A 25209-nucleotide genomic window follows, 5' to 3' on the forward strand; every position below is an offset into this window, starting at 1 on the left:
ACAATTTCAGGAGATACTAACAGGTAAATGAATAATTTGTACCTCTGTTTTAACGACAGGTAAAAATTCACAAAGTTGACAGCTCTTGAAAGCAGTTTAATAGCTTTAAAGTTCATTTATCCAAATCAATTAAGAGCTTTAAAAGGAAAGCACTCACAAATTAAACTGATTTTCCAGTCAGCACATAGTCAATGAAGATGTCACTACACGGGGGCTCCCAGCTTCAGCTATGGCATGAAGCTAGCTCTAGGACTTCTTGTCCCACCACACAAGGACTGTGGACATCGCAAATATAAAGCCTCAACACTTGAGGAGATAATGTTCGTGTCTGCATGGAAATCATCTTCTATCATCCCAAGTTACTGGTGAAGAAGGAGGCTCACAGATACAACGAGACTTAGCCAAAGTAAGCAATTCCGCTGACAGCAGTTTTCACATGCATCACAAACTCTGCACACAATATAATGTCCCTTCTATTATCACGCAGCCTATCCACTTCCTAAGTTGGAAACTGAAAGAGTAGGAAGGGAGGGAGTGGAGGAGCCAAAGGAGGAGAAGGAAGAGAAGAAAAAAGACACACAGAATCCTTCTTACAGTTCATTTCCATACACATCAGCCAAATCAAAAAACAGGCAGTTTATCGAGGTTCTGTCCAAAGACAGATGTCAGAGTTCAAGTCCCCACTGATTACTAACCAAACCAGCTCTGCAGAGGTGCCTTTCTAGGATGTCAGCTCTAGAAATTTCTTTACTTGGAGCCAGTAGTTTATCCACATCATTTAAGTAATCTGATAAATGGAGCTAATGAAAGTGACTAATCATCACCGACTTTCTCCTATATGCAGGCAATTTGCTAGGAAGTGTATTTAATTGTTTTCTTCTTTTAACAATTCTACAATCTAAACATCACTGTCCTCCAATTATTGACTGAAGTCTGTGCTTTCCAAAGGTTGCCACCACATCAAATGATGGCAGTGACATTTATACGCTGCCTATTGGGTGGAATATACTTGCTTAACCCACTAATGCTAAGCAACCCTGCTCTAAATTGCATCTCAACATGAATGACATTTTTTAGACTCTATTGTGAGTCAGAGGATCCTTGTTTCTGCAAAACACTTTATTTTCAGTAACTGTGGCAAACATTTTTTTTAAAAAGATTTATTTGAGAGACAGAGTGCACACAAGCAGGGGGAGTGGCAGAGAGAGAAGCCTACTCCCTGCTGAGCAGGGAGCCTGATGTGGGGCTCGATCCCAGGACCCTGGGATCATGACCTGAGCCAAAGGCAGACACTTAACCAACTGAGCCACTCAGGCACCCTGTAGCAAAAAATTTTTAAAAGATAGTTGACAAAACTTTTTTTAAATATAAAATTTCTACACTTAGATTAATATATGTAATAGATTTTGTTTGATCACCACAAGAATTCTGGGACATAACATGGAAGCTGATTTTCCTATATTACAAATGTAGAAACTCAGAGAGTGAGAGATAGGGTTGATAGATTTAACTGAAAGAAATATAGTACACCCAGTTAAATTTGAATTTTGATAAAGACCAGATATGGTTTTAGTGTATTTCCAAAATATTGCATACCTATATTAAAAAATTCTTTGTTGTTTGCATGAAATTCAAACTTAACTGAGCAACTTTTATTTGACCTGGAAACCCTATTGAGAAGTGCCTTAATCAAGGTCCAAAACTAAAACCTTCATCTCCAGACCACCTCTACCCTGTGGTGTTAACTAGTAGATATCAGTGCTTAGAAATGTGCAAGGGGTTGTAAACAGATGGCTATTTCAGTTTCCTTGTCAACTATAACTGTAATCTCAATTATGTTCTTCAATTTCTCACATGAAGAGAAAAATGAATTTAGGCAAAATTACTGTAGATGATATTCACTCTTGTAAAAATGCTTATTGTTTTCCATTTCCAAAGTACTTTACAGTTTATTGTCTCATTGATAACAACCTCCAGGGAATAAACTGAAGAGTTAGTGTTCATATTTTTTTCAGATTTGATGACCAAGGCTGAGAAAATTTAGAAAATCCAACCAGTTTCTCACAGCTACTAGAGAGATCTAAGCCTGAGGTACAAATCTTGTTATATAAAAATCCAATTACGTAAAAGTAACACATATTCTGTTTCCATTCATAGTAAGATAATTAACAATATTAAAGGCTATTTTTGACCTTTACTTTAACAGACACTTATTAGGGATGAGCTACTCTACCTCATCCTGGCCTGTATCAAAATGATAAGATCAGAGAAAAAACTATGATTCCTATGTAATTTTTTAAAAATCACTTCACTTAAAAAAAAAAAAAAGGACTTTAAACTTGAAAAAAGTGTTGGATGTGTTGAAAACATGTCAGCATCAACAGAAATATGGTGGCTTAGTTTTAAAATATTGTCTTAATATCTTTGATAAAGAGACTTGGTTCTATTATTTTGTTAATATAAAACAAAAAACAACAATCAGTCTTTAACAAAAAAAAAAAAAAAAGAAAGAAAAAGAAAATTCTGCCATTTGTGACAACATGTATGAACCCAGAGAACATCAAATCAAGTGAAATAAGCCAGACACAGAAAGACAAATACTATATGATACCACTTCTGTGAGGAATCTGAAAGAGTAAAGTTACAGAAGTAGAGAAGAATGGTGATTGCCAGGGGCTGGGGCACATGGGAAATGGGGAGGTGTTTGATGATACAAAGTTCAGTCATGTAAGAGGAATAAACACTACAGATCTTCTGTTTAACATAATGCCTAGAGTTAAAAATACTGTATTATACACTTAAAAATTTGTTAACCCTCTTACCACAAAAAATAGAATAATAAATAAGACAGTGGGAAGAAACTTCTAGAGATGATGGATAGGTTTATAGTATATAAACCTGTTATCAGGGGTGTATACTTACGTCCAAACTCACCAAGTTGTACCCATCATGTATGGCTTTTGTATGCCAAAAGGTAGTAAAAAACAAAATGAAATAAAAAGAATTTAGGAAGAGATCACCAAAGTTTCAATTACTTCAAGTGTATTTCATAGCAGTCAAGAGAGCCATTTTAAATGACCTCCTCTAACAGGTAAATGAATTCAAGTCATCAGCCATTCAGTGAACCAACTTCTCTGGCACACCTTTGCTCAAAAACTAAGTACTGTGAGAGGCCGAGGGTTGCTTCCACAGCTAATATTGGGGGAGAATCATAAAGATTCAGTTAAATTAAACATTCAAAAATCTTTTTAAGATAAAGCGGACAAATGTCAACATGTTCAAAAACATATGAAGAGGGTTAAGAAAAAAATCAAAGTCATTATCCTTGATTAGCATTTAAAATGAAAGAATATAGAAGATAGGCTAAAAGTTAGCTGCTATTTGTAAAAAGAGTCATCTTTGAAAAGTGCTTATAACTCAACCTGTCTTCCCTTCCTCCTCTTGACCCCATGTTCTCTCTCTCCTTTCTTATGCAATCCTCCCTCTGTTCCCCTTCCTCTTTCTCTTAGAATATTTGTCTCTCTTCCTCTTCTCGGCATCATCAATTTCCCTCTGGTACTGGGCTCTTGGCTTTTCATTATTATACTAATTTTCTCTCATCTTTTCCCACCTTTCCATCTATTTCTCATACATGGAATCTGTAATGAGGCAATACAATTTAAAAGACTTTACAGCTATAAAATGCTATAAGTTATTGATAAATGTATTCTTATATCTGTGTATTACTGAATAGGTCATCAGGTATCTAATTACTTTTGTAAAGCCTGATATCACTGTAAGGTTTATTATAATTTTTTAAAGATTTTATTTATTTATTTTACAGGAAGAGAGAGAGCACAAGCAGGGGGAGCAGCAGAGAGAGAGGGAGAAGCAGGCTCCCCACTGAGCAGAAAGCCCAAGGTGGGACTAGATCCCAGGACCCGGGGATCATGACCTGAGTCAAAGGCAGATGCTTAATTGACTGAGCCACCCAGGCACCCCAAGGTTTATTATATCAGGTTATGTTCACGAGTAGTGTTGCTTTTTAAAAATATGATCTTATATACTAAAATTTTCAGTCTCCTGATACATGATATTTAACATATTAGTAAATAACTCAAGACTATTTAGAGGGGTTGTATTACACCGAATCATACTTCTTCAAGTAGAAAATTCTACTATTGTAACAACCAATAGGGTAATATTACAAAGATACTAACATCATTTTATTAACTCATGATTTTTTCCAACAATGAAAAGTGAAGTAGGCCTTGACTAGCCCATTGGGTTTCTACAAAGAACTGTCACTGATCTTACCATCTGGCATTTGCATCCATGCTGAACGTCTACCTAATCTGAGTGCTATTCAGTCTGATGATGCCCACATACTTTTTTATTTATTGTTATTGCCATACAAAACTAGATATTAGCTAACGTCTATTTCACCCCATTTTCACTGGTGTGACTTTTTATTGTGAATAATTCTATTTGTTAAAGATATTTAGAAAACTTAAGTCTCAAGAAGAATTCTTCTATATATCGCAATTGTTTAAAGTCAAATTACATAATATGTATCCTGTAACACTCAGGAACAAGCATTTGTGCTTGTCAGCCCATTTGAAAAGGTAAATTTAAAAATACCCTCAGATGTTTCACTTAAAGTCTTTTCAACAGGTTCTCGGAATCTATACGAGTCGTAAACTTTTCTTTTTTGTTGTTGATTTATTTCTCCTTACCCTCCTTTAGAAGAATAAAGGCTATCACAAAAGAGTTCGTTCATTTCGATGTGTAAAACATTGATCTTCACTGAATATGTATCGTTACTAAGATGCCCTCAAAATTAATCCAACCTGATACTTATGGAAGCTCTACTTCCTTTGAAATTTCATTTCATTTCCAGTCATACTCATTTTAACAAATCCACATTCACTGATTAAAGCAAAGCATCAACACCTTCATATAAAAACACGAACTTGAAATCTGGAGAAATATTTCAGTTAGCTTCTAAAAATACTATTCCATTCTCCAATGTGATTCAACACATTGTCCATGCTGAGCAGACAGACCCTCATCTCAGGACTATTTAACGATCCATGATAACCTCCTGTCCCGGGTACACAGACACCTGCTCATGGCATCGCCTGATTCTAGATGCCAACAGCTTTAGCTGCTCCTGAGGTCTCTCGGTTTCAAGTGATTTGGGTAAGATACAGAGCCATGTAAGGAAGACTACGCTTCCTTAGAGAAGTAGTGTGGTATCTTTTTCTCACAATACGGGAGAAGCTAAGAGGTTTTTAGCTTAATATTAAGAAATACCAGGAAATATTAAGTCTGGCACTTACCATTTGATTTGATACCCACTGAGTCACGGAGCACCTACCTGGATAGTATCGGGCAAGGCCTGTGGCACTGCCGAACACCTGCCACAACAATGAAGGATCTTCCTCTCGATTTTTTTTGAAAACTTCATCTAAGGCACTTGTCCAGTTGAGTTCATTTAACACAATTGTTGCTGATAAAGAAAAAAACAGGAAAAATTCAAATTTATCATTAGTAATTGACTCTGTCTTCATTTATTTGAAAAATAATGCTATACCTTTCATCATTTTATCTCAGAAAGTACGCTAACCCAGTGGTTGTCATTTAGACATGGAATTATTTCTCCAAACAAATTTTTATATGACAAAGGCCATACTGACATTCTGGGCTGGGTAATTCTTCGTTATTCTGTGCTTTGTAGAATGTTTAGCGGCATCTATGGCCTCTACCCACTAGATGCCAGCACCACATACCCGCCCCCCCAGCTGTGATAAGCAACGTGTTTCCAGACATTGTCAAAATACAAACAAAACTGCTCCCTCCTGCGAACCACTGTGATACACAGAACAGGCAACAGCAACTCTCCAGGTTGAGAAGGGGGGCGGGGGGCACACTTGGCCTCACTTTCCTCAACTGCCGATGAATTTCTGTAACACGCTAACATAATTTGGTCTGTTACTGGAATTGAAAAAAAAAAAATGTTTGTCATTTAACATAGTCTATTAACTGTTTACACAACAACAACAAATGTATACATTTTGACAAAGAGAGAATTCATTTAGAGGCTTGACAATACCAATGTTAGAAATCGGAAATAGCTGATGCTTTACTGCTACCTTTGTGAGCATTAGTTCTTCTTCTCTGGTTAGTTCAATTAAATATTAGAGAATGATGCTAATAAGGGCCAGGCCATCGATTTTGATTCTTACTTATAATTACTGATTGAACTTGGATAAGTATTAAAAACATATGCCATCTATTACAATGAACGAGAAGCAATCATAATGTGGGATTTAGCCCATTAAAGATTATGGGCCTCCATGATCAGAGCATCTTATTTCTAACATAGTGAACATTTACTTAGAATATTATTTTCCCTTTACACAAAAAGATGACATCCATCATCTCACATCTTTTTTTTTCACTCTACATGGAAAACATGTACCACGCCCCCAGCAGATCAGGAGACCGGACCACTGTGCACTTGAGAATCTACAGTCAGGCCTAAACAGCAGAAATGAGTGGGGGATAAGAACTGGAGACACTGCTGAATTCCTGTTTTTTTTTCTATGACCACAACAAATAAAGGAAGCAAATGCAGTCATGGTTAAATCACACCCAATATTTTGTAAAGGTGAAAGAAACAAGAGTTTCTAACAAGGAAGATGTGCAGCATATGTGTTCATATTTTTAAGTTTATCATTTACAAAAAAATGAAAACAAGGGTATTGTGAAATTGTCCTGGGACTGGCATCCTAATACATTTCTCATTATTGGGAACTAACAAGATTTCCATCTTTATGGATGTGATTACTTGCAGAAAGATCGGTTGTGTGTGTGTGAATATTCATGAGCTGGGTCAGATCCATGGTGCGTCTGAGAGACTAGTGAATTTATATTCAAAAGCATGATCCAATGAACATTAAGTGGCCCGTTATATAAAAATTTATATTCACATAGATAACCTGAACTAATACTATTCGTGAATATTTATAGTTATATACAAAACATCGCAGAAAAAGAGGAACATTGTACTTTTCTTTAAACATTCATAAAACTTACAGTAATATTCTATTGAACAAATAATGTTTATTTATGATCCAGATACACTTCATTAATTGCCAATCTACTCTAGCTATCTCTTCAATTTCCTTCACTCTTTAATTCACGTTAAGCAACAACTGATATCTAATTATTTTTAATAAAGTTTTATTTGTTTTCAAGGCTGCTAATTGTTTTCTCCATTTTATTTGATAACTACTAAGTATCAGGCTTTGATATGCTGACTGTTAATTATACTTTTAGGTACTTGGGGGAAAAGTCAAGCTCTGAAATTTTCTTAGTATGTTGATGGGTCTTAAAGTTTGCAGCCTATATATCTGAAAATTCCTTTTCAGATAAGACATTACTAAAGTAGGTATCAAAATGTTTTCTCAAAACTTGTTCATCTGCAAATGAGCCAAGGACATAAAGAATCTGTAATAAGAGGTGCTTGAACTGATTTTAAGTTTCATTCAAACGAAAGAAATGGTACTGCATACCTGTCACATATGCAAGCCTTAATCCCAGATTAAGGATTCAGATGCTTCCATTTGCCCTCGTATATTTATAAAGATTTTAGTGCAATCATTATTCTGTTAGTCATTATCTTTACTTGAATGTCCGAAGCCAGAAATCAAAAGCAAAGAATCTGTCGTGGGAGTGCAAGTTAGCTCCAGTCTTTAATCAGAGAACTTAAGAGAGACCGTTCATTCAAATTCCTTAAAACACCAAAACTACAAAGTAAAATAAATTGCTGCATTAGGAATTAATTTTTTCTCAAACCATACTGAACAAGTTAAAAATGTATTAAAAAAATACGTAAAGCTTCAAAACAAACCAAAAAGTAGGAATGCTATTTTAGATCCTTCTTGGCTATTGGGTTATATTTTTCTGATCCACGCAATGTATTACGTTTGACTAATACACGTATCTTATTTTGGTTTCTTAAATAGGGTTTCTAAAATGAACAGACTTATCTGCTTAACCTTATAAAATGAAATAGCTTTACCAGAATCACTAAGGTGTCTCATATCTCTCCATTTCTATGCCATTAGCGTAACTCAGGAGAAACAATACTGAAATAACTGGGTAATCTGCAGATGACAGAAGAGTGAAACTAATGCAGAATACTGGCCATTCTAAAAAGAAGTTTATGTCATTTCCTGAATCTATTATCTTCCCCTGCTACTTCCATTATAATTACCTACACAATTTTTTTCTTTCTTTCTCTCTTATTTAAATTCATAAGTAGACTTCATTTAGAAAGACGTTTTTAAGTAATTCTTCTGGCTACAACTGCATAGAAAGCCTGGTACATTAGAAAAGTAAAAGTTACTATTAGATTTTTTGTTGTTGTTTTGTATTACCAAGTGTGTCTATGCGGTTATGCTAGAGCCTTTTTGTTCTCAACCAGTATTTTTAGTCTCTTCTATTTCCCTAAGACCATAGTACTTAAAAGATATAAAACATAATCCTTCTATGATGAAAAAAAAATAAAACGAGCCCAAATACAACAGAAAATTATTTCCAACAAATACTACTGTTTAATATTAATGTGAAAATGGATTGTTCATTCTTATAGACTTGACACTCAAGAAGTAATCGTAGCATTCTGACTCACAAAAATTCAACAGACTTTGTTTCCCTTTGTCATTATGTATTACAAAGCCTTTTGAAAGCAATTACTTTTCTGTAAGTGTCAATCTTTACTTGAATGTCTACAGAAAGAAATCAAAATGCAAAGAATTTTACTTAATTACAGAAATCATATAATTTGATAGCCAAAAAATATTTCATATAGGAATTTCAGAATAAATTATTTAAAAAAAAAAACCTTGGAATATTTCTTGGCCCCAAACAGACCTTCATCCTTTTATTTAGACAGATATACTTCAGAACACAGATAATAGCTCTGACTACTTTTCTATAGGTTGTTTAGCAATATTTAACATTACATTGTATTTCACATTTTCAATTACACATTGTGTATGTATTGCATTATTTAACATACGCTATATTCATTCATGCCCTTTTAATCACTGCTCCCCACAAACTAGTAATGTTTTCCATTCACACAAACTTTGAATTTCTCACTTGAACAGATCTTGGAAGTACATGAGTGGCCTACATTTTTTTTTCCCCACTGTGGAAGATTGGTCAATAGTGATCTAGCCTTGACCCTAGTGCCAATTACTAATGAACTTAACTAAGCGTCTTATGGCTGCATTAAGGGTAAAGTTAGTCCTCGTTTTAGGTCCACTTTTAAGAAATGGAGATTTTTATCTTTGTTAGAATGTTTTATTTTGCAAAAAAAATAAGTCTTTTATAAATGTGCAAGGCTAAGCCTGTTAGAAACCATGAATGCTGGAAAAGTCAACCTTGACTTGGGGGCATCTATTCTGAATGGTATGACAGGATTTCACTGATAATTGATTCAGAAAGCCAAGCAAACATCTCTATTCTCCCTATACTTAGTTTCCAAATACATGGCCTTGGTGTTCAGCAATTCTCTTTCAGAATATTCTATTGTTCAATCTGGCTTCTCAAGGGAACAAAGAAAAATCTAATTAGTAACAGCACAAAAGAAGTACCTTACATTTCCTGCTAATTCTTCTAAAATACATGACTTAAATCCACATCTTATTTATGACATGGATTACAGATTGACAAGTTCTGAATCCCATTTTCCTCGCAAATTTCAAGCCATAAAGTGTCACACTACTGTTCCCTTTTAAATCTGAATACATTTTCTTGACTTAGTCAAGGTTCAGGGCCTCACCAATGTTTTAAGAGCACCATATGACTACTTGAAAAACCTTAAGATTATTTATAATGCCTATACAATATCAACTACATCTCTCAAATGAAACAGAAGTTAGCAAAATAAAGAAAAATGTAGGATTTATTCAAAATATAAAATAACTGATAACTTTGCATCAAAAATGTATTTTATAAAACAAGATAGTTTTGACAAGTCTTTGGTAAGACCTGTGCATATTAAAACTATGAAACAAAATAGATACGAAATTACTCTTGTTTAACAATGCTAAATAGGTTACAGTTAAATAAGTAAAACAAGAGAGTTGGTCAGAATATTTAAAATACTATTTCCATTAAACTAATAATACTGCTTTAGTATAGCCTTGCATTTATGTAACATCGGCATGTGTTATTTAAAGTATTGCTACTGATAAAGTCAGTGGTATTAAATTAAGCACATACTGTGGCGTAAGTGTGTTAACCATTGTCTACGCATTATGCCATTTAATATTTAGAATGACACTTTGAGATACTAATATTACCTCCTTTCTTAAATGGCAAAAATAAAACCTAGGAAAGGTATTCAATTTGACAAAAAAAAAAAAAAACAACAACACTGAGAGCTATAGAGACAGCACTAAATTGTGTCAGATTCTTAAATTTGTACTGTTTATGAGCATCTGATTTCTAAGCTTTCATTAATATGTGTAACTCTGATTATCTACAATTTTAAATATGAAAAAAAAGAACTATATCTTTGTAGCACAGTGTTTCTCAACCGAGAGCGCTATTCCTTCCCGAGAAATAGTCAACAATGCCTAGAGACATTTTGATTGTCAAGAGGTGTGACAGGCTACTTGCATCTAGTGGAGAGAGACTGGGGATGCTCTGAACACCCTTCCATGCAAAGGATGACCCCCACGACAAGGCATTACCCAGCCAAGTGTCACCAATGCCAAGTTTGGAAATCTTGCTCAAGTACAACTAGAAACAGGACCTTCAATGCACTTTTTAAAAAGCAATATTCACAATGAACAGGATCAACAAAAAGCCAAAACAAAATTTCTTCAAAGCGAAAGTTAATATAATTTAAAAACAGTATTTCATGAAAGTAAATTAACACTTTGGGCCACACTCTCATATCCTTTGGGTTGGACAAATTTTCATTTTAGTCTCAGAAATTCTAATACACTATTCTCATACCTGAATAATAAGTAAGGGTTTCGAAGCTACTTCTTAGTGCCATTAAATATCATTCTCTCCCACCGCCTATTTTTGGACATTCACAGAATATTACAGTTTTGCTTTGTTTTTCTTTTAATGAGCCAAAGCTTACTCTGATTCTAAACTAAGATTTTATTTTTATAGCAAATGTTCATTTTATCCCTGTAGTACATAATGTAGTTATTAAAAGTTATATTTAACAGCTGAGCTGAACCAGATGTCACTAATTTTATTCATCAACCTCATCTCTAAAAAGAAAAGTGTTAATAACAAGAAACCCACTGATCTAATTAAGTACACACACAAAAAGAATCCACTTTAAGGACTACACAGTGTATATAAATATTAAAATGAACGAATCTTTTCAGTGGATTTGGCTAATGGAATCTCATCTAATCCCAGCGTAAATGAAAGATTAATAAGATACAGGGAGATTGGAAGACCAAATCTCATCTCCCTAAACACGTCTCCTGCACCAGAGTCTACCTCCCACTGCGGACGGCTGAACAGAAGCCTCCAAAGGCGCATGTGGACCCTGATGAGGAGATAAGCCTTATTCCTACAGTGAATTTGGTACAAATATTAAAAGGCCCTTGTCCTTGTCAGTTCTCTCACCCCCGTATTACTGAGATTTCCGGCCTTGCTCCCTCTCTCTTTAGTTTCCCATAGACTGAGCACCAGGCTAATGCCCAGAACCCAGCTGTTCTGCTTTAATGAAATCTGAAAATTGTGGCGTGCATAGGAGGAGCTCAGAAGAAATCCACTTGTCATTACAGAAAATAAGAATAATGCAAGGGTAATGGAAGACACTAGGATCTAATGTCATGTTTATTAATGGAGGGATTTTAATGTCACTTTCAATAAAATGGTAATTACTTGTAAGATTTGTCTTGGAGGCACGTAGGGGTTCTGCTTCAGAAATATTCTAAGTATAGGAAACAAGGAAAAACCTTTGTTTTATCCTTCAGGCATTCTAAGTTTTTTTTCCATTTCTAGTATCCTCAAGACCAAATAAATGACTAGTAACTTTGGTAGCCAAGAGCCTGATCACTGGCACAACAGGCTACTTTAATCATTTAACCCCTTGTGTTTCTGCTGTTTTTATTTTAAAAAAATAATAAACACAAATACAGTAAGGATCCTAGATGATCTGCAGGCTTAGTGTGAACATCCAACAAGTTTATGAAGAAAAGGCAATCCGAGAACAACGGCTATAATTACAATCCTTTCTTTCCTCAGCTGCTTGAGAACTTGTATGATGCATATGTCCTTCAGCTGTTTGACACAGATGGAAGCTTCCTTCCAAAGCTCAGCATATTATTTCAGTCTTGTCAGTTATTTTACGTGAACAGTAACATTCCTTTTGTATGCAGCAATGAGACTGTAATTTGATTTATTTTGTAATAAAGCCACATCCCTTCCGTCTGCTTTCTTTGAAGCTCTCACATGATGAGGTATTCTTCATTGGAATCATGTGACTGAAAAATTCTAATTTTAAATTTGAAAACATTAATTTGTAAATATAACCCAGCAACTTTCAAGTAATTACCTGAAGATGATCATCCAATTGCTCCCATTGATAGTATTTCACCAAAGTCATTTTATCAAAGATTTGTAATTAAAATTGTAAAAAAAGTTAAATATCTATTTCTACATATTCGTTTTATATTTCAGTAGACACAGGGCCTGCTAAATTTTGAACAAATGAAAATACCTACAAGTGCCCTAAACATCTTTTATTTAAACTTTTAAAAGTGAAAGAAAATATGGGAATTTCCCAAAAAAATAAACTCTGAGACCATTCAAATGGAGTTGGGAGCCATATGATAATATTCAATTAAGACCAAATTTTAAAAACCTCAAATTGAGGGTTTGTTTTTTTTTAAACACATATAATATTTTCCTGGTGGGATTCTTTCCTCTGAATACTTAGCATTTATGAATTTAGTATGTGAATGTATGTAGTGTAGGCAAACGCTACTCTCACTGACTGCCTTACCGCTCATAGACCTCAGGTCTTGATGCCAGAAGGAACTATCTGACCTTTGGAAAATGAATCTCTCTTAAACCTCTTTTCCTCACCTGCGCAATGGGGCTAATAAGAGCGCCTGCCTCACAGAGCCGTGCTGAACATTACATGCACTTAGAACACCGTCACTTAGTCACTGCACAAAAATATCACCAGCCCTTATCATTATTATTTTACCTCTTAATACCCAGCCTACAAATGAGTTTTTAAAAATATCTTAATGGGGAACCTAGATGGCTCAGTCTTGATTTTTGGCTCAGGTCATGATCTCAGGGTCGTGAGATCGAGCCCTGCATTGGGCTGGCTCTCAGCGTGCACTCTGCTTAAAATTTCCTTTCCCTCTTCCTTTGCCCCTCCCCCAACTTGTGCTCGCTCTCCTTCTTTCTCTCTCTCTTCCTCAAAAAACAAATAGAAAAATAAAAATAAAAGTATCTTGATGGAACAATTCTGATTGAACTGCTAAAATGCTAGGATGAGGAATTAAAACCTTGTATTCCTCCCTTGCCTCAAGGATTGGCCCCAAATTAATGGCGAATGACGTTACATCAATTTTGCATTACATGAAGAAAACAGTGTGTTAATTCTTCCAAAACCATGGACATTGTAAGAGAATGCAAACTGAAAGAAGAAAACAACTAATGATATCATGTAACGTGCCATGTAATGTGGGTGAGGAGATAATTTTTACAATGGGATACTTCCAGTGCTCCTGAAATCAAACCACCCTGGTGAACGCAGCCCTGAATAGAGCACGGACACAATAAAATTCTGGTGGAAGAAATTATATATAAGATCTAATACATGTACCAGAAGCAACAGATGCACACGTGTACGTGGAGTTATGAACACACAGTTCTGGTAGAGCTGAGAGGAAACTCGGGCTGAAAATTACAGACCAAATCAGACCTGGGAAATCCCTTGCCTTTGCTTGGAGACTGCCTATCTGCATAGGGACGTTAGTGTCTATGTGTACAGCTGAACTGCTGAATTCACTAAGAAGGCTCAGAAAGTACTGGAGCTGACTAACAAGATACGGTTGAAGAAGGATAACAAGGCTCCTGGGGAACAGGGTGGTTCTGTCAATGAGGCACACGCTGCCCGGGACTTAGGAATTTGTTGTCAACCAGTTTTAGAACAAAGAGATGTCTGGTGATTCTAAGGTGGAAAGATCAGATGCCCTGGAACATGGTACATGGTAGTTGGTGATAATCAAGGAGCCCAATCACTTGGTTTAAATACCACACACTGCTTCACAGTGAAAACAAAACAAAACAAATCTAAGAAATTGAACTCGACTGTTACAGACTTGTGTATAAAATCTAACATCATTTCTAAGATATGAGGTTCATATCCTTGTATCTCTGATTGCAAGTGAATAGAGAATTGCCCCCACACATCTAGTATTCATACCTGCAGAACACTTAGCACATACTTGGGCATTTTTCACAAATAGACTTCTATAAAAATACATCAACTGTCAGCTTTCAGGATGCTTACAACACACTGAGCATGATTCATTCAGATTTTAATGTACATGTTACAGTTATTGACACGGAATTTTATATTTATCAGTCCTGGCTAGTGTGTTGTTCAGCAAATAATTTAATAAAGAAATAATTATTTTTCTATCTTAATAAGCCATGTGTTTAATAAATTAATAAGTCATAGCTTAATATCCCACAAAAGCTTGAATTTATCAAAGTCAAACTGGAGGAGAAGCTCGAGCTATTTTGAAATAGTTTTAAAATATGAACGATTCAACACCTGATCAAAACATAATTTGCACGAACTATTAGAACTGGCTTAAAGGTTTTTGATCTGTTAAATGTAATAGAAGATGATAAAAGACCAGGCCATGTCGGTGCTACCATCTACATACTGATCTTCTCTTCTTCTAGGGCCATTTTCTCTTAGGTCTTCAGCAAACCTTCAGATGGTCTCCCTGCTTCCAGTTTCACCTCACTTTCACCCATTCTTCCCACTGTTGCCACAGTGTTCTACTCTGCAAATGCCCTCCCTAATTATAAGTCTTCAGTTATTCTCCATAAAAACTGGTCTTACCTGGTTGTCTTCCCAATCTCCCGACTGGGTCTTCCACTGCTTTTCCATTTGCCATAAACCCAAGCTATGAGACGTGTGCCTTTCTCAGAGCAAACAGTGCTGCTGCCTGCCTCCCATGGCACTGCACACACTGTCTTCTCACTTTGGACTGGGTCTACCAGTTCCATTCGTCAACCTCCTCCCTTCTTTCTTAGCACAGCCAGCATCACCTTCTCTGCAGGGTCTTCTGTGATTTTTCCCACCCCACCTGCCCTCATTTAGCAGACTAAAACCCTTGCCACTCTCCTACAGCTTTTTCTGTAGACCTCTATCACATGCTTCCTACATTTCAGTATCCTTGTTTATTTGCATGCTTCCTATTATACTGTCCATTACGAGGGCAGACACTATGTTATTTACTTTTTCTCCAATGCCTAGAATATAATGGAAGAGGTAATGGGATGGGACCGTTCTGTGTTTAATATACAGTTATACAACACTGGACAAACTAAACAAATCTATAGGGTTCTAGTTTTTCAGGTAGAAGATGGAGAGAAGAGTACCTAGGATATCTAGGATTGTTAGGAAAAATGAAAATAATGCTATACTTAATGCATAGTAGGCATTCAAGGAACAGTAATGACTAACATGGTCAAGTACTAAAAATAGTTGTAAGTAAATGAATATATTAATTGCATTTTCATGTGTTAGGTCACCTTTTTAAGTTAGAGGTAATTTTCAGTGAAGAGTAAAACATTTTTAGTTTAACCTTCATTATGCCACATTCTAAGCAGGAACACATGATCCAAGAATCCCGTGTCCTCCCTTCAATTTAAAGTGAGAGGTGAGCGCGCTCCTCATCCGAACCAGAGGAGCTGCACCAATTCTGGTCGTCTTTTTGGCTTCACTTCAAGTTCGGAAATAGATCAACCCTTTTTAACACACACGTTTTGAAAAGGCTGGTGTACACACTACAGCCCAGTTTTTAGAAGCCCTTTAAGTCAACAAATATATCTCAGAAGCTTCCTATTATCTCCCAATCTGTGTGTTTCATTTCTTAATCACCTAATTTCTATCGGACACTCATCTAACCGACATTTACTGAGTTCCTCTTCTGTGTCAGGCACCGATCTGAGAGCATGAGCAGGAGTTGATAAATATTTTTCTTGAAGAATCAGATAGGAAATATTTTTAGGTCTATGACCCACATGGTCTCTGTCACAATGACTCACATTCAAACTGTACAAAAAAGCTGCCAGAAGCGACACATTAACAAAGGGATATGACTGTGTCTCAATAAAACTTTGTTTACATGGCTAAAACATAAAAAAAAAAAAAAAGACGAAAAGTGTTGGTGAAGATGTGGAGAAAAAGGAACCACTGTGCACTGCTGATAGGAACGTAAACTGGTACAGCCGCTATAGAAAACAGTATGGAGATTCCTCAAAATATTATAAATAGAAATACCCTACGATTTGATAATTCCACTTTTGGATATTTACCTAAAAAAAATAGTAACACTAATATGAAAAGATACACACACTCCTATGTTTAGTGTAGCATTATTTACAACAGCCAAGATATGGAAGGAACCGAAGTGTCCATCAATAGAGAAACGAATAAGGAAGATGTGGTATGCACATACATCTATGTGTATTTTATGTCTATAACGGAGTATTATGCAGGCACAAAAAAGGATGAGATCTTGCTATCTGAGGCAACATGGATGGACCTAGAGGGTGTTTCTCAGACTGAGAAAGACAAACACCGTATGATTTCACTCATAAATGGTTATCTAAAAACAAATGAATAAACAGACAAAAAGCAGGATCAAACTTATATATACAAAGAACAACCTGACGGTTGCCAGAGGAGAGAGGGACTAGGAAAAATGGACGAAGGGGAGTGAAAGATATAGACTTCCAGTTACGGAATAAGTCACAGGAATAAAACAAACAAACAAACAAACAAAAAAACCCAAAACCCAAAGCATAATGAATACAGTCAATGATACAACAGTGTAGTAATGTATGGGGACAGATGGTAGCTACACTTGTGGTGAACATAATGTATAAACTTGTCAAATCACTGTGATGTACACCTGAAACTAATGTAACACTACATGTCGACTATACTCAAATAAAAATAGATACATAAATAACACTTTAATTACCACAATAAGTGGTGGGTCTGTGGGCCATAGTTAGCAGGCTCTTTCTTCTTCAGAGCTAGAGGGTCATTCCAACAGTCGAGCCTTGGAACACCCTAGAAGTCGCCTAAATAAATAATAACCTATCACAGCTGTTTAGTGCTGTTTAAATAATTGAAACTGGGGATGTCACAGATTGACTGGGTGGCTACATTAGACTGGACTGTCATGAATATTCTCCCTGAAGAAATACTTTAAGCTGAGATGTGAAAGACAAAGAACTCACCATGGAAAGACTGACACAATGCATTCTAAGATAATAGACACTAATAATACTGACAAATAGGAAATTCACACAGAGCAACAGAATGGCTTTATGATCTAGAATGATATTTCAAGGATAAAAACTCACACAGTGTTCCTGCAACGCCAAACTATCCCAACAGATACAGGTGACATAAAGGAATATAGAACAGATTAAAAATGGTTTGGGCACTTTCACTACAATAAGTGAAATCCTAGAGAGGTGAAGGTCTAATTTCAGCACTGTATTCAATCATTCAAAAGCATTTATTAATAATCCTTGACTAGGCTCTTGGAATTAAAATCAAATAAATCGTGAAAATTCTTCTCAAGTTGTTCTAAATCTAATAGAGAAGACAGAGAGAGAAATCAAAGCAGCTTACATCAAATTTGGCTTTTGTATCCCAGACTCTGGTAACAGAAACCTGACTATGAAGCGAAGTAAATGTTTTCTGAGAGTCAGAAGAAGGTGTGGTGGTCACTCCCAAGTTCCCAGAGGAGGAGGCAAACACAGTTTGAAAGAGGAGTGGAGATGTGGTAGGAGGGCTAAGTGGTTGACTCAGCGATCACCCCGTGCAGGGCACAGGGTTTTTTGTTTGTTTGCTTGTTTTGTTTTTAAAGAGGCTTTCCAGGAGCAAGACGTTATTCAAAATGGCTGAAAGGGGGTGTGGGACAACAATGGCAGGAGGATTAGAGACATACAGCTATTCTGACCCAGATGTACTAAAAACAAAATAAATTTACTCTGAGAATTACAGAGACATATAAGCTGGTGTGCAAAATTAACATATTTGCACTTGAGACTTCCGGAGAAGCCAGTATGGTAGAAGACTGAATGCAGTTGAGAAGCAAGACAGACATTAATGGGGAAGACAAGAAAGAAAATTAGTACAGTCAGGTCAGTGCGGAATACTAATGATCTGAACTTTAAAAAAAAAAAAAAGAAAAGAAAGAAAAAGTGGTACACATGGGAAACGCAAAGAAATTCAAAAGACTGAAAGGAGAGGGGCATCAGGCTGGCTCTATCGGTTGAGTGTACGACTCTTGATTTTGGCTCGGTCATGATCTCGGGGTGGTGAGATCAAGCCCTGTATGAGGCTCCACACTCAACAGGGTGTTGGCTTGAGATTCTCTCCCTCTGCCCCTCCCCCATCTCCCTCTCTCTCTCTTTCTCTCTCTCAAATAATACTTAAACAAAAAAAAAAAAAAAGAGAAAGATTCTGCAGATTGTAGTAACAGACAATAGGATAAGGGGAAAGAAAGAGAACTGGTTTTCTGGCTTGGGCCTGAATAGCACTATTAACAAAGATATGAACAGTGGAGCAGGAGGGATATTTGGGACAGTGATGAATTCCATTTTAAGCATAATGGGGGGGGCTGTGAGATATCCATTAAAAAGGGTTATTCAAGAGGCAATTACAGAATTGAATGTGTAGCTTAGCTACGGAAGGTACATGGATGAATCCGCTTGAGTGTTACTGTTCCAGTAACACTTCAAAGTACTGGTTTGAATGAAGTTAGTTACTGACACCAATAAGCTCTACAGAGGCTGAAGTACTCCAGAAGCTTATCACAGAGAGATTGCCAAACAGAAACAATGTGGATCTCTCTTTCCCCAGAGAAAGTAATCAGAGGGCAGAATGCTTTATTGTCTAAAGTTTTCATTTAACGAAGAGCCAAACGTGCTGTTCCAATCTGATTTTCACACCTGCATTAAAATAAATGCCCCAAATACAAATTCCATGTATCTATGCATGCCTCACAGTCCATCGAGAGAGGATATAAAGATACTGAAACCCAAAAAAACCCATCATCTTCTCATGCATTTTTTTTGAATTTTGCTTTTTAAAATGGTTATTGACTTAAATCAAGTACCCAGGGATACAATGCCTGCACCTCTTGTATGTAGAACACTTTAACTAATGCGTGCTGTGGACTCGGAGAAGCTGCAATTCCCCTTCTGCCTCCCTCAGAGTGATGAGGTCATCTATTGTGCCTTTACACTTACAGAGCCTCAGGAGACCGAGGCGCGATGATTACATGGGCTTGTAAGACCATAAAGTTCTACCACAGGAGTCATAGATGTATTATAAAAACACTTCAAATTGCCGAACGTGCTCTTCTCCCCATCACCGCGCAGCTCTCTTCCGCAATTCACTTTACAACCTTTGCGTTTCAGAAATGATTTAAATCAGCATCAGTGCTGAATGCACAAATGCCAACCACCCTGATGCACAGACGGCAAGACTGACGAGACTTAATTACGGAGAAACCTACCACGTTTTTATTCCGAAAAAGAAAATTTCAATCAACCGTTCAGGAAAATGTAATATCAGGAGGGAACAAACAGATCAAGACTTTTTAAATCTTAGGTTTCATAAAACAAAATTTGGCAATTGTTAAGAAGTAATAAACTCCATTTAATCTTAAACACACAGCATTCTGATACAAACATCGATGGGTTACTGAAATGGATTTTGCCATTCTTCCCAGAATGTATTTTCTTTGACATTAATCTTATTCATGTTTTTAAAAGAAGCCTGTACTTTCTTGTCACTTTGTGTTCCGTATCAAACTGTTGGAAGCCAGGATCTTTTATATTATTTGTCAGTTTCTCTGGCCTTCCAAATCAATCTGAAGCAAAGCCTTTCATTTCTTTGATTCAAAAGAAGTTCTCTTATATTTATTCTACTAAACTATCAATCTCCCGTTTTTTTGCTCTTTTATCTGCTATTCCTAAATATGACATTGCCAACATTTTGTGCTTAAAACCAAAGCCTGTGTATAAAAACATACACATGGATCAATGGAACAGAAGAGAGAGCCCAGGAATAAACTCAAGCATATATGATCAATTAATTTACGACAGAGGAGGCGAGATTATGCAGCGGGGAAGGATAGTCTCTTCAGTAAATACTGTTGGAAATACTGGACAACCATAGGCAAAAAGAATGTACCTGAATCGGTATCTTAGACCATATGCAAATATTAACTCAATATAGGGATTAAAGACTTGAATGTAAAATCTGAATTTATAGAACTCCTAAAAGAAAACATAGGCAGCGAGCTCTTTGGTGTTAGTCTTGGCAATAATTTTTTGACTCTGACTCCAAAGGCAAGAGCAACAAGAGCAAAAATAAACTAGACTACATCAAACTAGAGAGCCTCTGAACAGTGAAGGAAATCATCAACAAAAGGAAGAGGCAACCCACTGAAATCAAGAACCTATTTGAATATCATATCTGGAAAGGGGTAATATCCAAAACACTTTAAGAACTCACACTACTCAATAACAAAAAACAAGAAACAATCCAATTAAAACACAGAGAACCTAAACAAACATTTTTCCAAAGAAGACATCCATGGCCAACAGACACATGAAAAGATGCTCCACTTGTCATCAGGGAAATGCAAATCGAAACCACAATGAGATATCACCTCACACCAGCTGGAATGGCAGGTACCAAAAAGACAAGAAATAAGTGTTAATGAGGATGTGGAGGAGAGGGACCACTCAGTGTGCTACTGATGGGAATGTAAACTGGTGCAGCCACTATGGAAAATAATATGGAGGTTCATCAAAATATATAAAAATAGAAAAAAAATACAAGTAGAACTACCTTATGTCTAGTAATTCCACTTCTGGGTATTTATCCAAAAGCAAAACAAAACCAAACAAACCAATGGAACAAAAACACAAAAACATGAATTTGAAAAGATATATACATACCTATGTTTACTGCAGCCTTATTAACAACCGCCAAGATAAGGAAGCAACCCAAGTGTCTATGGATAAGTGAATGAAAAAGAAGTGGTATGTGTGTACACAATGAAATATTTCACGATGAAATATTACCCAGCCATAATAAAGAATGAAGGACAGCTTGCCATTTGCAACAAAATGGATGGACCTAGAGTATATTATGCTAAGTGAAATAAACCAACGACAAATACCATATAATTTCAATTATATGTGGAATCTAAAAAAAAAAAAATGAACAAACAAAACAAAACTCATAGAAACAGAAAACGATGGGTGGTTGTCAAAGGGAGGAGGGTTGTGGGTGGGTCAAGGGTGGAGGAGATCAAGAAATACGAAGTTTGAGTTATAAATGAAGTCATGGGGGCATAAGGTACAGCATGGTGAATATAGTCAATAATATTGTACTGCATATTTGAAAGTAGCTAAGAGTAACTCTTCAAAGTTCTCACTGCAAAAAAAAAAAGTTTTTTTTAAACTTTTCTTAGTAATAGATAACTAGACTTAATGTGAACATTCCACAATGTATACAAATATCAGATTATTATGCTGTATATCTGAAACTAATAGAATGTTATATATCGATTATAATTCCATTTTTTAAAAAATGCTCCTTTATTTTATTAACATTTTTTGACATTTCCCTACTTTTTAAAATTAGATATCCTTTAAAAAAGGGGTGTGTGTATGTCTGAATCACTATGGGCACCAGATATCATTCTATCATCTATTTAAACTGATGCATGCTTATATGCACATAATCAATACCATTAATTTATTTTAAAAGCATTTAGTTATAATAGCCTTTCTAGACACTGTCAAAACTTCAAACAAATTTTTGTGTGTGTATGAGGACAGAACAAACATTTTTTTTGCCTTTGGAAATTCCAAATATAATGACACTGCAGTTCAACTTACTATTCCTTTCTCATTCTCAAAGAAGCTTCTCCTGAATGCAAATGTATTCCCTTCCTTCCAAAGATGGGCCCAGTGATCTTTCCACCAATTGGAATCCATCTTATCATTTTATAGGAAATTTTTTAAACCAAATTTTATAATCTCCTATTATTGGGGGCCTTGGTGGCTCAGTGGGTTAAGCATCTGCCTTTGGCTCAGGTCATGATCGCAGGGTCTTGGGGTGAAGCCCCATGTCGGGATCCCTGCTCAGGGGGAAGTTTGCTTCTCCCTCTCCCTCTGTTCTTCTCCCCTACTCATGCTCTCTCTCTCTCTCAAAGTCTTTAAAAAAATAAAATAAAATCTGTTATTGTCTAGAATTTAGCATCTTTTATTTAATAAATCTTTCACAGGTATTACCAGTTGTTTGAGCATAAATATGTATTCATTAAAAAGAAAATTTCTCTAAAATTCATGAATATTGTTATGTCCGCTTCTAAACAATTCTTTCCCTTAGATCAGAAAAAGTTGACTTTATGCTATCAACATCAAAATACAGACTATGGGAGGATACTTTTTTCTCTACCTTAATTTTTTTTTTTTTTTTTTTTTTTAGATTTTATGTAATTTGATAGAGCACACAAGTGGTGGAGAGGGGCAGAGAGAGAGGGAAGAGCAGCCTCCCCAATGAGTGGGGAGCCCAGTGTAGGGCTTGATCCCAGGACCCCCAGATCATGATCTGAGCCAAAGGAAGATGTCTAACTGACTGAGCAACCCATGCACCCCTAGCTTAAGGTATTTTTACTGAAATTTGAATCAATGCAGTTTGCTGGAAAAAGTTCTACACATGAATGCTATACATATATGAAATGTATACACATGAGCATTTATACAAAGTAAAATCAGGATTAAGATTTGAAATGATATTTTAAATATTTCAATTTTCAGAATATTTCAGTTTTTATTTTTCTGGCAAATGCTTTAGTGTCATTTTTTAAATACAGCTTAGAAATTTTTAAAACTTGTAATTTTGGATATGTATAAATTATGGTTAAGACCAGGAGTTTTTGGTTATATGTTTAAGATAAAATGGAATTTAAATAGTTAGCACTCTTTTACATTGAAATCTATACCTCATTGTTTATACCAAACACAAATGTAAATGCAGATACAACACATATGTAAATATAACATTCCTTTATAGATTCCTATCCTCAGGGATTCTTCTGTGTATTTATATGATTATATGAATAAATTAATTTTGTAGTAACTATACACTAACATAAAATGAAAATCTGAAGAAGAAAATAACTATGCATGTATACTACCATATGTACTAAAAGAAGGTGAAGTTTGAAATTAAGAATGTCTTGGTCACAACAGAATTTTCACCTGTCACTGTACCAAATCATCCTTCTGTACCCTTACTACAAGAGGGTCTGAATTCAGCATGGCCAAAATCTTGGGGATGTGGACCGAAGGTGATGGGTCACACAGGACATCTTCATTATTTACCCAGAAATTCAACAAATGAACACGAGTAAAATGCCAAATTAGACACAGAACTCATAAAACAAATAAAAACCTAAAAGCTCCACAATGAAACTTTTAAATAACATAGTTCATCATTACACTGAAAATCATGAAGGCATATACTATTCTAATTTGACCCACTGAAAACCTTTATTTTTTTCAATTTTCATTAACACTTTCTGCTTCATAATAAGACGATAGAAATATTTCAATAAAATATTTCAATTAAATATATAAAAAATCTATATTCTTTATATATGTATATTTTTTATAGCCAACAAACCCAGGTTAAACTTAAATCTATTTTGAAAATGTCTTCCAGCCTGGTGATTAAAGTGTACATGTTAGTTCAATCATATTTTGTCATAAATTATAAACAGTCTTATCTAAGGGTAGTTAACATCACATATAGTAACAATTTAATTTTGAGTTTTTTAAAACTGATAAATTAGAGATTATCATTTCAACATGTAGGATTTATGTATTTTTATAATACTTCAATTTGACTGCTGACTTGGAAATAAACAAAAATGTGGATTTAAAACTGTCAGTCTGAAATTAAACTATCATTCAATGTCCTAAGAGAGAAAGCTATGAGATTGTTTTCCCTAAGCAGTCATATTTTTAAAATCTGGATTAAAGAAAGAAAAACAGAATAAAAGATTGAGAATAAGAGAATAAAAGTGACATTTATTTTATAGCTGTAGATAAATCTGTTTGATAAGGGATTTAATATTTGGTAAATATGAAGTTTTAAAATTTATTTTGGAGACAATCTTCAAGATTAAAATTCTAATTTTCAAATATTTAGGGGAAAGTCCTGAGAAGCACAGGAAGCCAGGTAGTTAGTTATTTTATTAATAGAATGATGACACAAAGGTAAGTAGATGAAAGAGTGATATTTTAGAGCTTAGGTAGATAGAACTATGTAGTTGATATGTGAGTATGTGAGCGTATATGAATATTTATATGCATATAATATGTATATGATTTTAGTGGGTTAAACATCAAAGCAGTTTGTGTGTTCTTCTTCACTTGTCCTACAAACCCATAGCTTATTGTTGGGGGGATCCAGGAATGGAAGAGGGGTTAGTCTTTGCAGTACGTACTCATTCAATTCAGGGACTCAGACTGATGCAAGTTTCATCCATTTCCATCCACACGGTCATGGTGAGGGAAGAGAGTTTCAGAAATCTAATGCAGACATTTAAATTTACCAGCTGAAAAGCCACACACAGCACTACCACCATAACCCACTGGACAGCACCAGTCAAGTACTGGTTGCAGGAAGGAAAAGTATGACCCTTCAAATGTCTAGAAGAGAGACTCAGATAGAGACGGCATTGCTCATCTCTAAGTTTTGGCATTTAGCACAAAACACTCATTAAAAGAGCATTCATGGAATGATTATTTTTAATTTCATTAAATACGTAACCTATAATCTAGACAATCACGGCT

At 35.5% G+C, this 25209-nt stretch overlaps 1 protein-coding gene across 6 annotated transcripts in view; it reads right to left on the reverse strand.

Moving 5' to 3' along the window:
* CACNA2D1 (calcium voltage-gated channel auxiliary subunit alpha2delta 1) overlaps nt 1–25209 on the reverse strand; it is a 484461-nt gene that overhangs the window by 131603 nt on the left and 327649 nt on the right. For all 6 annotated transcript variants that reach the window (XM_011223063.3, XM_019798051.2, XM_011223062.3 and 3 more), the window contains exon 7: nt 5360–5491. In XM_011223063.3, coding sequence (XP_011221365.1) covers nt 5360–5491 — 132 coding nt within the window. The remainder of the gene's footprint in view (nt 1–5359; nt 5492–25209) is intronic.

Source organism: Ailuropoda melanoleuca, chromosome 1 (genome assembly GCF_002007445.2).
Source record: "Ailuropoda melanoleuca isolate Jingjing chromosome 1, ASM200744v2, whole genome shotgun sequence".
Lineage (NCBI taxonomy): Eukaryota > Metazoa > Chordata > Mammalia > Carnivora > Ursidae > Ailuropoda > Ailuropoda melanoleuca.